This window comes from Lepidochelys olivacea (genome assembly GCF_965140295.1).
Source record: "Lepidochelys olivacea isolate rLepOli2 genome assembly, chromosome: 8".
Classification (NCBI taxonomy): Eukaryota; Metazoa; Chordata; order Testudines; family Cheloniidae; genus Lepidochelys; species Lepidochelys olivacea.
The window spans coordinates 11,144,199-11,158,993 of NC_140418.1; the positions used below are offsets into that span (position 1 = coordinate 11,144,199).

The 14,795-nt window shown below is 43.1% G+C and overlaps 1 protein-coding gene across 1 annotated transcript in view; it reads right to left on the reverse strand.

Moving 5' to 3' along the window:
* TGFBI (transforming growth factor beta induced) overlaps positions 1-14,560 on the reverse strand; it is a 36,650-nt gene extending 22,090 nt beyond the window's left edge. Inside the window, exons 1-2 of the mRNA XM_084637011.1 lie at positions 14,379-14,560; positions 8,640-8,738 (exon numbers count right to left, since the gene is read on the reverse strand). Of these exons, the coding sequence (XP_084493137.1) occupies positions 8,640-8,738; positions 14,379-14,500 (221 nt within the window). The 5' untranslated portion in view covers positions 14,501-14,560. The remainder of the gene's footprint in view (positions 1-8,639; positions 8,739-14,378) is intronic.
* Positions 14,561-14,795: the final 235 nt, after the last annotated feature.

Below are 14,795 nucleotides of genomic sequence, written 5' to 3' on the forward strand. Positions count from 1 at the left end.
CCCTAAAGCCCTCAGCTTTCATCATCATTTGACCACCGTTAAAAAAACCCCAACAAAAACAGTGAAATGCCTTGAATTTAAACAGAATTCCTCTGGGTAATTAGGAGTCAGTAAATGAAACAAATACCCACACTTCTGTGACGGCAGCAAATAAATTTTGTGTCATGGTTTCTTAACAAAATTACAAAGCAAATCCAGACTGATTGTCTAGACATTATATATTCCATGTGGGAAAGAATTTGCCTAAAGCAATTCCTTCCTTTGACGACTTGGGATCTTAACACCCTGCTGTTCCACTTCTCTCAGTTCTCCTACTTTCCATGGTCATTAGTAACACACACTTTTGTCCTTCCTCTTTCCCACCCCTGTAACTCTGATTTCCCTTTTTCCACCAAACACACTAACTCAAGTCTAGACAGTTCCTCAGTTCAGAACCATAATCAAAGACAGGGAGCGGATTAAACAGAAATCATTCCAAAGCTCAGCATAACTAATTCTTGAGCTCTGATGTAGTTGTTAAAAGGTTTATTTACAGAATGACTGGAGATTAATGAGCTATGACTAACAGAGCAGGAAACTGCTGATACGCATCACAGAATGTGGTTTGAACTCATTCCAGGGAAACCCCACTGGAGGCTGCCCCCAGCAATGGAAAGGCTGCTGAGGGTGGGGAAGTTGTATCAGAGGAAAAGGCTGCAGCCTCTTTCCCACAAGGGAGAGGACCGTTAGCATCTCCCTCCGTTGAGGGGCTCAATGTGGTAATGGCGCTAGGGGCAGCTCAGAGAGAGAGTCTCTCTCTTCCTCCCCCAGGCAAGTGCCATCCCTCTTTTGACACATCTGTAAAGCACCATGCAAAGTTACAGGGCTGTGTAAAATATTGACTTTTAAACTTGCTACCCTTACAACATCCCTGGGGAGGCAGGGTTGGGGCATCAGCAGCCAACAAGAGGACACCAAATACTTTCACTGGCCAATGGAACTGGTGACCGACTACAGCATGTGATCGATGCCCATCCATCAGGGGCAGAGTTTTGACCTTCTGTTGCAGAGTGACCAGCTCCATATCAACCGGAAAAGCAAAAATGCTGCACATTCCTCCTCTCCAACACGGAATTTGCTGAAGCCATATCTGTCAATCTAGGTCTTTATATGGTGCTCATATCTTTGGTATCTATGCCGTGGTGACCTCTCAAATGGGTTGCCGCAATACCTTCTTAGATACTTCTGAACAGCCCACCTTCTGTACTGACTGGAGTAAAAGCACTTCTTCTCCAGAGCCTCCCCTAACTTCCTGTTAGCTTCTCAGGGGCAGAGCAATCTAAGGTGTTGGTTTTCATCTGTAAAAGCCCTGAATGGTTTAAATCCTGGCTATCTGAGCAGATGCCTCTAGACCACATGGGGAGGTCAGCTGGGGTAGATCATCACTGTAGCAGTTGAGATCAACTAATGGGCCTTGGCTTTAAGCATCTAGGCGCGGCAAGTGTAACGCCGACAGACCCCAGATGTCGGCAGGCGGGATTGAAGTGGGGATCTCTGAAGCTTAGTGCATGACCCTCTACTGCATGAGCTGAAAGCCAACTGCCTCTTAGCTAAGGCTGTAGAGCAAACTCATTAATCTCTCTCACTACGTGGTCTTGGTGCCACTAGATGGGACAGAACACTACACCCAGGAGGTGTGTAGGTTACACAAGCAGGGAAGGTATTAGGAGGAAGGCTCTGGCTGTGAAATTGGCTCTTTGTCCACCAGAGCCAGGTTCTGTGCTTCAGGGCATGGAATAAGACTCATCTGCCTCCTCCAGCTTTTGCCTTTGGGGTGAGAAGTGGAAAGGGCAGGGAGCATGCGGAGCTGTTCGGGGGGGGGAGTCAGCTTGGTTTGCTTGCTCATGAGATCTTCAGTCTAAATTTTTGTGCCTCTGCTTAGAGCGTGCCACATATGCACATTTTAAAAGGCAGTGAAGAACCGTGGGCTCAATCCATCCCTGGAGTAACACGACTGGCCTCAGTGGAGTTACCCCAGGGATGAATTAGACCTAGAGATCTTTGGTCTTTTGTGGCTGGACCTGAAAATAACCCGACACCCTCCTGGGCTGTTCACAAAACAAAACAAAACAAAACAAAAAAACACACAAAACATGCTCTGCTTATGCACAACACCGATGAGTCTCAGAGGGTAAGGTCTTCCCAAAAACCTCCCTGCGGCTCAGCACAGTGAGGTCATTCGCTTCCACCTCAGCTCAGATGCATTTTCAAATGCCTGGGCAATCTCCCAGCTAGGACCTGCTAACTCACTTAAGTCATCCATGTTCTCCCACAGTCAGCTGTGACCCAGGTAGAGCATATTACTTGATAAAACTACCTCCTAATCAGGGATAGGGTTTTAACCCATTCAGTGCCATACACTGGATGGGAGCTGCATCACTCCTAACCCTGCTAGAGGTCTATCATGGAGCAAAGTGTCACACTTGTATGATGCCACTGGGAATGAAACTACAGCATGTCGGGCAGGCAAGGAAGAAGACTGCAGTATATCACAATACACAACACAAGGAGAGACATTGGCTAAGAGTGGAAAAAAGTGCCCATGCTAATTGATGCAACAGTTGTTGGCAGCTGTACTGTTAATGTCAAGGCAGATGAAACTGCAGAAAGTTAAGTGTGACACAAGGGGTTTTAGTGATATTTCTAGCAAATGGAATGTTCCAAATACAGGACCAAATTCTGCCCTCTGTTATATCCATACAACCCACACCCAAGCCCACATGTGCCAGTTAGGCAGAATTTTGCCCATAATGTACATAGTCCCATATGAGCCTGTAGGAGTGTTTACAGTCAGTGTAAGCATTCAGTTAAGTTTTGTTCTTATATGGCTACACATTACATAGTTTACAACAAAAATCATGAAATACACTTCACAACTTACAGAACAAGCCGGTGGTATGCTACTTGACAGCACTTGAATGTGTCAAATACAGTACAGGTTTATGATGTCTGAGCGTTGGTTACAGCTCATTACATCTCAGCAAGGCTGGTGCCAGCTATGCAGGTTAAATAAGCAACCCCCTCAGAATGCCATCCTACAAAGAGCGTTTGTCATATGTTCTCCAATGCCTTCTGACCACAATTTCCTGCCCTCCCAGTCAAGTAGTTTTAAGTAAAATCTTTATAGTTATTAAATCAGATTTTAGTTTCAAAAGGCTACACTGTAAAATTCAATATGCAGTAAAACTTACGCTGAGCTTCCCCATTTTTATTAGTCATTGTTTCATGCTGTTGTGTTCTTAGGGTCCAAAATTAAAATAAGTGCATTTTTCAAGGTAATAAAAATAAGCTCAAGCATACATTACCAAATAAAGATCCATTTGTAATAATTTTCTGTAATCAAACTCATATGTCGTGTTTTATAACGAGAACCAGAGACTTGGTCTTTTCCTGAGCTGGAGAAATCACGTCAGCCAAAAGAAGAATGTTAAACCAGCATGGGAACACGGGAAAGCAGTCAGTGGCAGCTTCATACGATCAATGATTTTTTGAAGGATTTAAAAAGCAAAGTTATCCAGGCTCTCTCTCTGTTCTTAACAGAAAAGTAAGGAGTTTAATTATGTCCATAATTCAAAAAGCATAAGGCTCTAATAGTACTGCCATTGGATTTAGGAAAATATAAATACAGACAGATAAATAAAATACCCCTTTGCCTTTGGATTAACTACATAACCAAAAGGGGAAAATTGCTTAATTACCAGCACGAAGCTCTTGCCCACTGTCTTATCCCACATCATCTCATTTCTTCCAATGAAGACAATTCAATTCTTAGCAAAGAGTAGAACACCAAAGAAGCAGACAAGATGGTTGGAGTCACATCTGATACATGTGTTGAAATTTCCATTATCAATCAGATACAGTGTATTGCATATATGCTCAAGTATTTTACAGCCATGGTCCAAACGATATGACTTAAGAATGAAAGCCTGCAAAGAACTTGCCACCAGGCAGGTGCTTACTACCATAAGTAGTCTGTTGATATCTATGAGACTACTCACAGTAACATTTGCATGAGTGGACCCTAACATAGTACTACTGCTGTGTTTTAAACCATTAATGTAGAAGAATAATGTGATTTCTAAAATGAAGGACGGGGGCAACATACAGATATCAAAAAAAATCTACAGGCCAGATTTTTTAAAACCTGGATTCCCCTTTTGTGCCTGCAGTTATGTGCAGGAATAATGTAGATCATTCAGGGATGTAACTATTCCACCATATCATGTGTAAATGCTAAGTCTACCCACTGGGAATTGCAGCTACAAAAATACATACAGGTTGTAAATGTAAAAACAGGAAACTTGGCCATATAAACCAGCCACTCATCTCCCAATGACTGAGATCACAAATAAGTTACATAGAAATCAAAAACCAACAAGGAGTCCGGTGGCACCTTAAAGACTAACAGATTTATTTGGGCATAAACTTTTGTGGGTAAAAACCCCACTTCTTCAGATGCATGAAGTGAAAGTTACAGATGCAGACATAAATATACTAATTGACACCTCCTCATCTATTATTGGGAGTGGACTACATCCACCCTGATCAAATTGGCCCTGTCAACACTGGTTCTCCACTTGTAAGGTAACTCCCTTCTCTTCATGTGTCAGTATATTTAAGTCTGCATCTGTAATTTTCACTCCATGCATCTGAGGAAGTGGGGTTTTTACCCACAAAAGCTTATGCTCCAATAAATCTGTTCATCTTTAAGGTGCCACCGGACTCCTTGTTGTTTTTGTGGATACAGACTAACACGGCTACCCCCGATAGAAATCAAAGATAACTTAAGTGCCAAGTAAGGTTAGTTTAGTAAGAGCCATGTTTCCTGTCCAGTTGCTATAGTATTCTTACAGCTGCTCACTCTGTGTGTGTGTGTGTGTGTGTGTGTGTGTGTGTGTGTGTGTGTGTGTGTGTGTGAGCACGCGCACCAGGCCCAACTCCTTAAGTAGGCCCACTGAAATCAGTGGAATGGCTCATGAATTCAGGTATTACTGAATGCAGGCAAGGGTGGCAGAATCAGGTCCTTTACTACTGCATTCCACTGGACCTAAGCAAGTAAACCTGTTTATCCTACCGGGAGTGGAAGTTACTATTACTTCAGGGCTGAAACAACTTGTCTACCTGTCTCATTCTGACGACAATCTCCTCTCTGATCCACACAGAGGATCTTGACTCGGCTTTCTCTGGGAAACATGGTCTTCAACTGACATCTCTCCAAAGTACATGCTTGGCAAGATGGGTACGGGGATCTTATTTCAATGTTTGGTAAAAATCCAAGCACCTAATGCAACTTGCTTAGAGCATGAGGCCTACTTCTCTGATACACTCTCCCACCTGGGTCCAGTACTACAGTGCTAATCAGAGATGTTTGCTGAAGACACTACCCTGTGGAGGTCACATCTACTATGTGAAAAAAAAGGGGAGGGGACGTCAAAACAAGTATTCCCTTTTAAATGTATAATTCTATATCTCCTAATCATGGGCCACATCAAACTTGCCCGCCCCCAGCCCACGCCATGCATTAAGGGGTCTCAGCCACTTCAGCAAAGCTCGTGGAACACTCTTCATTCATCCAGCATCCACAGCGAGGGTGGGAGGAAGAAGGGAGGAGATAGGATGGGTCAGTGGGAGTGAGCAAGCTGGGGATGGGCTCTTAGCCTCCCATGGACTTTACCAGGGAAAGTGTAATCTAGCCCTAGCCTGCATCGCCTTTGATATGTAGAACCACTGGGAGCCTCAGCCAGGGAGGGGCGCTATCAGAGCCAGCATGGAGGCACAAGCCTCATGAAGACACCCCAGAATCTGCCAGGCAAGGGACAGACCCTACACCTTTTGTCCACTTGGGGAGGAAGCAAACCCTGCACCTCTCAGAGAATGATGGGGGCTGGGAGCAGCATGCAGTGCTAAAATAGAAAATGGACATTATTAGTTCTCCTCTCCATTTCATACAGCTGACCTTGACTCTGCTAGTCAGCCCTGTTTACACATGCACATTTCTCATTGCCCCACCCCTGTGTTTGTTTTTTTAATTATTATTCTTGGGGAGGAGGGGTCTGGGGAGCCAAATCCTGCTACTGGAAATGCTTCTTGTACAATAGAGTCATTGCTTCCTCAGTTAGTATTGGCACCCCCACATCTTCCAGGCTAAAATATCTTTGTATTAGGAGTTTGGGTGAAGCCACAAAGACTGATGTTAAGAAGAATCATCTTGTCTTATCTGAGCTATGAATGAAACCATTGGTATGTTCAGCTATCCCTTACTCCAGTGCCTTTTTGGGGAGATCTAGCAAACTCAAATAGAGTTTTTCTTTGCTAATATTTCTGGGGTCTCAATTTCCTGTTCATTCAAAAGTTGAAGACATCCATGTCGGTCTTCACCTCCCAGCGGTGCTGGTGACTTGTCTGAATTCATACTCAGAAACTTTAATAGCAAAGCTATCAGACCTCTGTATCCCCAACAGACATTATGTGTTAACTTGGAGACCTCTTGTGATGATATGTTGATGCTTACATTGGTGACCCTATATTCCCAGGAGTAGTTTAATTTACTTCTAATGGGACTACTCACAGAAATAAGGGCTCACCAACAGATACATGTGTGGCACCATCCTGCCCTCAGAGATTTGGTTTTCTCCGCTAAAACTGCCAATAGCATCGAATAGGATTGTGGGTAGGTGACGTGAAGACTCATCTATCTGGAACGTGATTCAAGTCAAACTCATTTCACAAAGGCCACCATGTAGCTGTCAGATGGTCATGGTTATCGACCCCTTTTTTAAGCTGGCGTGCTTCAGGCATGAGGTGCTGTAGCACTGCTAATCCCGAGAGTCATCTAGATTTGCTCTTCCTGAGGTTTTTGTGCATTATTGTATACTCTTGCTGTAGTAAACATTTTGGTATAGATGAGTGAAACCATTTATATTTTCAGTGTGATAATATAGTCCTTCTTCAGTTTTAATGAGTTACAGTACCTCCACGTAAAGACTAAGGAATCCCCTCCTTTAGATGAATCAGATGGAAATATGCTGAAAGTCCAGAAACTGTGTTAAGTGGCAATTTCTGGTTTTCCGACCTCTTCACTATACAATTAACACAGGGAACCGAACTGAGGCTCAGTACATCCAGTTGAGCCAATCTACTGTTTTCTTTAGAAGCCAACTTAAACTCCAGTTTGTCCATTCAGGTAGACACTGTGAAAGATCTTGGAGTTTGCTGTTTAGCAAAGACTGGACTGGACTGGGCAGTAAAATACTTTCCCAAATGTTCTCACAAACATCTGGGTGATTTGATGTCAGTTCTCTTGATAAAATGATTTATGACACATGAGCTCAGTCCAGTAGAAATTGCTAATCCTCTCATTTCAACTCTTGCATTTATTTTAAATTTGCATGGAAACCTTTGTTTAACATTGGTGCTAGAAAACCCAGAACTAGAACACATAAAGCCCTCCGACTAGCATGTGTCTTCCAGAAACTTGTGAAGCTACCTCAGACCCAAATTATGATTTTCTGGGGCTTGTGTGACCTTGCAAAGGTTTGTGTCTCTTGGAAGAGAGACAGACTTCATCTTAAATCCGGCAGGAAGCAGGGCATACACGTTATTAAATTATGTGAAGACTGCACCTTTCAAAAGAATGTGCTGGGGCTGGTTAAATAGATTACTTTATGCAACGGCTAGTTGAAGATTAATATTTGCAGGTTGGGGCACAGAACTGATCTGAAAGCCTAATTAATTTTTCCTGAAAGAGTCGTCAGGAAACTATGTGTTAATCTGACCGCACCCTCTCACTTCATTTTTTCTCCTTCACCCAAAAATCTACATATGTAGATGCATTTTATGTTGTTCCCAACATCCATCAGCTTTGAGCCACTTCTTTAGATAGAAGCATCTCTAGATCTGGGAGACGAACAGTTAGGTACCAGGTAACACCTGTACATACTTCATTACAGCACTGAGAGCTCTGTAAATGCAGAAAAATACACCCCAATGTATAATAAATAATTGGGCTTTAGATTTATGTAGCCCTTTCCCATCCTTAACATATCAAAGTGCTTGAGGATCACTATCAAAACTTTACAGATGGGAAATCATGAGTCAGAAAGATTTGTTTGGGAATGAATGCTGAAGACTCAATGTATAATGCATAAGAAATAAGAAGGCTCCACATGTTTTTAATTCACCAAGAGCAAAATTAACACATTAGTGCCAAGGATAAGACACTACTTAAATTGCATTTAAGGCCTCAGCGCAAGTGGCCCTTCCTTACCTTTCCAATGACTTCTCAATTCTTGAGAGTCAAGCAGTAGTTTGTGTCTGACCATTCATTCCAATTAGCACATGATACAAGGTCTGATAAGTATGAGTGCCTTGCCCCAAAATGCACTGTTTAAAAAAAATCAAGTAGAATGCTGATAACAGCATTTAATTAAACTGATCTGAAGTACATATAAACAAGAAGCCCTACATTGTAATTCCATGTCCAGCATGTTTAACAACAGCTGTTTCTTTTTCAGAACACTTTGTTTTGAGCCAAAAAAGCCTAATGCGTGTATCCATACTGAAGCTTTCTAGTGAGATTCTAGATACTCTCAAGTACTTACGTTGATTTTCCACAGACTTTTCTCTGGTACCACTGTTTGCAGTTTGTGTAGTATTTCCTGTTAGTTCCAAGAAGCTTCTGCACAGCACACACATTAGGGCTATAGATAAAGAAAGACAGAAAAGATACTGTAAGTTTCTCCCTCATTCAGACATGTAACATTAAGAGACACCCCATTGACAGTAGGCCTGAAAGCAGCACTTTGATTTTTATGAAGGAGGAATATTTTATAGCTGCAATTTATCTTTCTAAGAGATCAGAATGTATAAGGAGGACTATAAATTAAACTGAGAAAGAGCTCTCCCTTCATCAAGCCAGGACTTTTTTCTTTCCGGAATGCAAAAACCTGACCTTTTCCATCCCCTCAACAGTAAAAAATGACAGCTAAAATTACACTTGCATCAGTGTTTCCACTATGGACACCAACTCGCAAAGGAAAATAAGCTTTGGATAAAGACTTGACAGAGTAGATAACAGTGTTAAGATATTTAAATAAACGTAAGCAAAAAAATATTTTTTTAAATTAAAAATATCAGGATCCTTAGCTGAAGATTAAACTAGAACTATTTTGTACATGAAATTAGAATTGTCGTGTTACTAATAGTTAACGTGTGCTACTGTTTCAGCACTAACTTTTTCACAGTATGGATTAATATGAGCATGTTGATAGTATCCATCAGTTATCCCGCAAGGGTCCGTGCACTCTGGCCCCAATCCGGCAAATCACTTAAGCACATGCTTAACTTTAAGCACATGACTAGTACCACGGAAGTCAATGGATCAGGGCCAAAGTGCTCAGCATCTCACAGGCTAGAGCACATTCCAAAGAGTCCCTGCTAACTGATGAATAGGGTCCATATATAGGTTTGTACACTAACCTATGAGGATTTCAGGAGTAGCAAGATATGGACAAAAGGATGGTGAATTCTGGCAGTAGAGTTTGTTGCCTTTAGGGATGGGATGTTTCCCCACAAACTACCGCCTCTGGGTCCTGATCCCTAGATGTGGTGAACACCCACAACTCAGAGCTAAGTTAACAGGAGCTGTGGATGCTCAGCACCATTCAGGGTCAAGCTCTGAATGTAACTCGGCTCAAATACATTGTTTACTTTCGTCAGTCAGTTCCCAATAACTCCAGCAGCGGGTTACTAATGGCCTACTCCTGCAGAGCACTGAGTGCCAGCACCCAAGAGGTGCTCTGCACCTGACAGGAGTCAGCTGAGCTGTAATTCACTGAGCCATAAACCTGGAGAGGGGGGTGGGGAGAAACAAATCACAGTGGTCTTCTGTTACTTAGACTTACTCCGGTAAAATAGACTACTCCAGCCTGTTTGCACATATGCTCTGGAGGTATTATGAACAATGATTACTTGTCCAAATGAACACAGGAGAGGTTGTGGTGTAGTATTGATTCGTCCTCCCCCACCTGCATGATTCGTGTTCTCACTGTTACACAAAAGCTCAGTTCTCCAGTGGTTGGTCTCCCAGTCATTAGTATGAATTTGTGAGGTTCTACTATACGATTGCTAAATCCACTGCCAGTCTCAGTGGGAGCGTGGCTTCTCTTCAGTAAGTCTTTTTTAATCTCGCCACAGCTTTCATCTATAGAGACAGAGCCCAGTCCTGCTAGGTGCCGGGCACTTTTGCCACCCACTGAAGCCAATGGAAGTTGAGGGCTCTCAGTGCCTCACTCACAGCTTCCATAACTTCTGCCATTTCCAATAAAAAGAATGCATTTCTGCTTGAAAGTGTTCATTGCACTTTGCGTGCCAAATGTTAGGAATGCAGGGGGAAAAAAAAATTAAAAACTACTAAAAATAAATCACACAGCCGGCTCTTCAGTTGGTGTAGCTTGGCCTAGCCTCATTGACATCAGTGCAGCTATGCCAATGGACATCAGTGGAGGATCCCGCCCCAGAAATACAACCCACAGACATTCCTGCACCTTCTGACTCAGCCTACCATGGCTACTCCCATATTGCAGTGAGCAAGTCTGGTTACTAATACATGACAACCAAAGAGCTCCGAGATTTCAGTGTCCATTTGATTGGTCAATCCCCTCCAGGATTCATCCTTTACGTGTCTAGCTACTGGAGAACTAGTTTTATCATTTCTTCTGCATCCTTTGGAATGGTCTCCTACTTGTTAAGAGGCTGGTGAAGAAATACTTTATACTCCGAGTACTGTTTTCATATTACCCAATTACCTTTTGTAAAGCTAAAATACTGAAGCTACATGCTGCTGCTGTTCAGGTTTTGATTTATCAGTACAATGCCATGCAGGCTCAGATCAAGCCCCAGGAAAGAAAAACAAACAAAACAAAAACAAAAAAACACTGCTCTGTGTTTTCCGTGATCCCCATAACAAAGCTGGAGTAGTTGCAATGTATATTCTATTGTTCTGCCCAGTTTAGATTTAAATGAATCTGCCAGTTCTCTACACTGTCTGCACTTAAGTCCCTTACTTTAGCTGTGCAACAATTTACAGTGAAACAAGTTGACATATATAAATTGCTTCCTTTCGTCTATCATGTGCTTCTCGCCAGTCGGTCCTTAACAGATAGCCTTGGAGTAGGGACTGGCCTTGAAAGTTTGGAAACAGCCTAGCACATCGTGGATGCTTTCAAAAATAATATGCAGTTCGATCATGATTTACCTACCTGTCTTCAATGGAATAAGTCACTACTTATTTTATGACAGTGGAAATGCATTATTGTCCCTCAATACTTTTTCCAAGCAAATATTTCTATGTTGGTGTTAATTTACCTTCCACAATTCTTAACTGCAGCCCCACTCACAGATCTGCCCCCGTTCACTTATTTTAAAAAATGTGCAAAAGTTGTCACTTATTTCTGTAGCTCCAGATTCTGTCTCCCTTACTCCTATTGAGTAGGATCTTCCTATGCAATTAGTACTATTGGCTTCAATAGACCCACTCATGGAGCAAGGTGATATACAACATGAATAAGGGTAACAGAATCTGGCCCTTTTAAGTTCTCTGCTAATGATACATGGATGTACTTTATGTCCAAGAATCCTTTAGTTGTTTCTCTATTGCTACATGTTTGACGCATCCATATGCTGGCATCCAAATACTCAGTTTGCTCTTACTTGAAACTGATAAAACTGAACTGCTTTTGTAAAGCTCTGTCCATCAGAAAGGGACGAGTGGGCCAAATTCTGCTTTCAGTTATGCAGGATTTACATCAGCATGTGATTCACTTCATCCATAAACACTCGCTTCTTGTTCTCCCTCAGAGATGCCGGTGCTGCTAGGAAAGCAGTGGAAGAAGCGTGCCTCTACTTCTAATGATTGTACTGGCAACAACATTCTCCTCTGTCTCCAGAAATGAAGAGTCATAGGGAAAATACATTAAATGAACATAAGCTTGGTAAGTTACTAAAGCCCTATTTGCACACTTTCATCTTAAAGTTATTGGCAGAATTTGGCCATTGTTTAGTTTCAAGGCATATGTACATGGAGGGCAACATTGCAAGCAATAGCCACTAGAACTCATCGTTAAGGTTCTAGGTCTCATTAAAACACAAACTAATATACTGGTTTTACAACAGCTGATCTAGTTTCCAGGTGACATGTTGATTGCAATATTTCAACATTTTTTTCCTTTAAAACGAAGCAAAACAAAAAAACCCACCTTTTGTGGCCTTGTCTCCAACTACCCATCTGACCTGTAGCTTCTCTTTAATCAACATCATGTTGCAATGGTGAGTCATGTGAATTTTGTACCCTTTTCAAGAGTCTATGAGATTCTCAGTCAGATCTCAAGACAGATGTGACTCAGCGTCACAAACTACAGATTTCACAGTTAGATGCATTGTTAGCTATAACACTGTGTCAACAGAACCAGCATCAGTACCGAGTGTGTTACCAATCCAGGAGAAGACGTCTATACACATTTTTAGATGTTCTTTGAGAAGCATATAACTAAAGAACGGATTACTTTTGTCAAGAATGCTTTTAAGATCTATTGAAAAGACTTCATGAAATGCTACAGTTGCTCAGGGGAAAAAAGCCCTTTAAAATCTGTCTGACATTACTTCAGAATATGTAAAAATAAAATTAAACCAGAAATAGACATGGAAAATTTCAACTCCGCAGATCAACAAAATGTAAGAAATTAAAACATCATGCAAACACACCATGTAAAATTCACTACAAACACCTCTTTCTCATGCTTTGTTTAGATGCTGTAGTCTTGATTTTGCATGATGTGGATAACATTCTTGGTGGTCTGCAGGCACAAATATAAAAGATTGTCCCTGCCTCAAGGAGCCACTAGTCTAGCATCAGAACTGTGCCAAAATCTTTATAGACAAAAGCAGACAATAAAGTCCTGGCCATGAAGGGCCATTCTAAACAGAAATTCTTTTATGAGTAGTACAGAAATGTAACACTATAAACTGGTCTAAAATGGCCCGTGCAATACCAAGGCACTAAAGGGAAAAATAAGACACGTGTAAAATCTGTTATTGTTATTTTGTGACACATTCTCACTATAGTTTATATTTAAATAAATATACAGTATCATGAAAAAAGAAAAGGAGGACTTGTGGCACCTTAGAGACTAACCAATTTATTTGAGCATGAGCTTTCGTGAGCTACAGCTCACTTCAATGGAAGCTCATGCTCAAATAAATTGGTTAGTCTCTAAGGTGCCACAAGTCCTCCTTTGCTTTTTGCAAATACCGACTAACACGGCTGTTACTCTGAAACCTGTCATACAGTATCATATTATTAGTTTTGCAAACATTTGTTCAACACAACAGCATCCATATAACTTTGCTTGTATGTAAGTACCTTTCCTCTTAGCAGCTCAGGGCGCCTTACAACCATTAATAAAGCTATTGAAACCCCTCTGAGATACATTAGGTGGAAAAGAGAGGCAGCTTACAAACTTTGGAATTGCCTGTTGTCCCATCGAAATGTCGTTATGGTCAATATTTTTCAACAAATTCTTTCCTACTTTGGGGGCACAGAAAGATTAAGCTTGTCCACAGGTGACAACAGTACATCCTGCAGTATTTTAGTGATTAACACTACTGGAGATAAGCTGAATGTTGGCGTCTCTACCATTATTCCGGGTTGTAGCCGATGTGTTCACCCTAGCGCACTCTGAGTTTCAAAAGGTGTGTACACAGACCTCTATATATATAAGTTTCAAAAGGTGTGTACACACACCTCTCCCTCTATATAAATAAAATGTTATATATGGGCATGCATACACTCACTTCTGAGAGTCCTGATTGATTATAGGCAGCATCTCATTCGAGTATATTTCACTGTATGCTTCTAAGTCTGATTGTACCAATAAAATGATTAAACCGACTAAGCAGCATCTACCTCAGTACTTGCAGATACAGGGGGATGGATAACTAAGCCCTGACCCCTTAGCTATCCAGGGCGGATAGTTTCCCTTGGAGTTGACCGGTCTTGCGGCTGGTCAGTCTCTCTCTCTCTCGCCTTGCAGCGGCGAGGGAGGCAGCTCACTGCACCTAGGAGGCCGGCCAGCCAGCCGGCCCTGCAGGAATGAATCACTGGCCTCAAGCCCACCCATCTACCGTCCGGCCGAGCCCGGCGCCCGGGCATCCTCCACCCAGCCCCGCCGCTCGGGGCGGACGCCGTCCCCCGCCGGCAGAGGTCCGCGGCCAGGCGCTGCGGAGCAGGGCGGCCGGAGCGGGCTGCAGACGCGCGGCCAGCGGAGCGAGGGGGCCCGCCTTACCCGTGCTGCCGGCCGCGCAGCCGGCTGTGTTGCAGGACCTGCTGGTAGGGGCTCTTGGCTGCCCCGGACAGGGTCACCCCCAGAGCCCAGGCCAGCGCCAGCAGGAGCACGCCGCGCTCCATGGCGCGCCGCGGGGACGGGGCGGGAGCAGGCGGGGCAAGTGAGAGCCCGGCCGGGCGGCCGGCCGCGGTTAAATAGGAGCCGGAGGGACGGGGCGGGGCCGGGGAATGGGATCGCGCTGCCCCCGGGCCGGGGAGCGCAGCTCCCACCCCCGCCGCGGATCCCAAGCCATATGAACATGTAACCAGGGGTTAGCATCCTGCTCTGGCTTGGCAATCAAGGGAGAGAAAGAACTGAAGTGATAAGAGAGCCAAAAAACACACACGCCGATTATATCCCACCTCCTGGCCCAGCTTC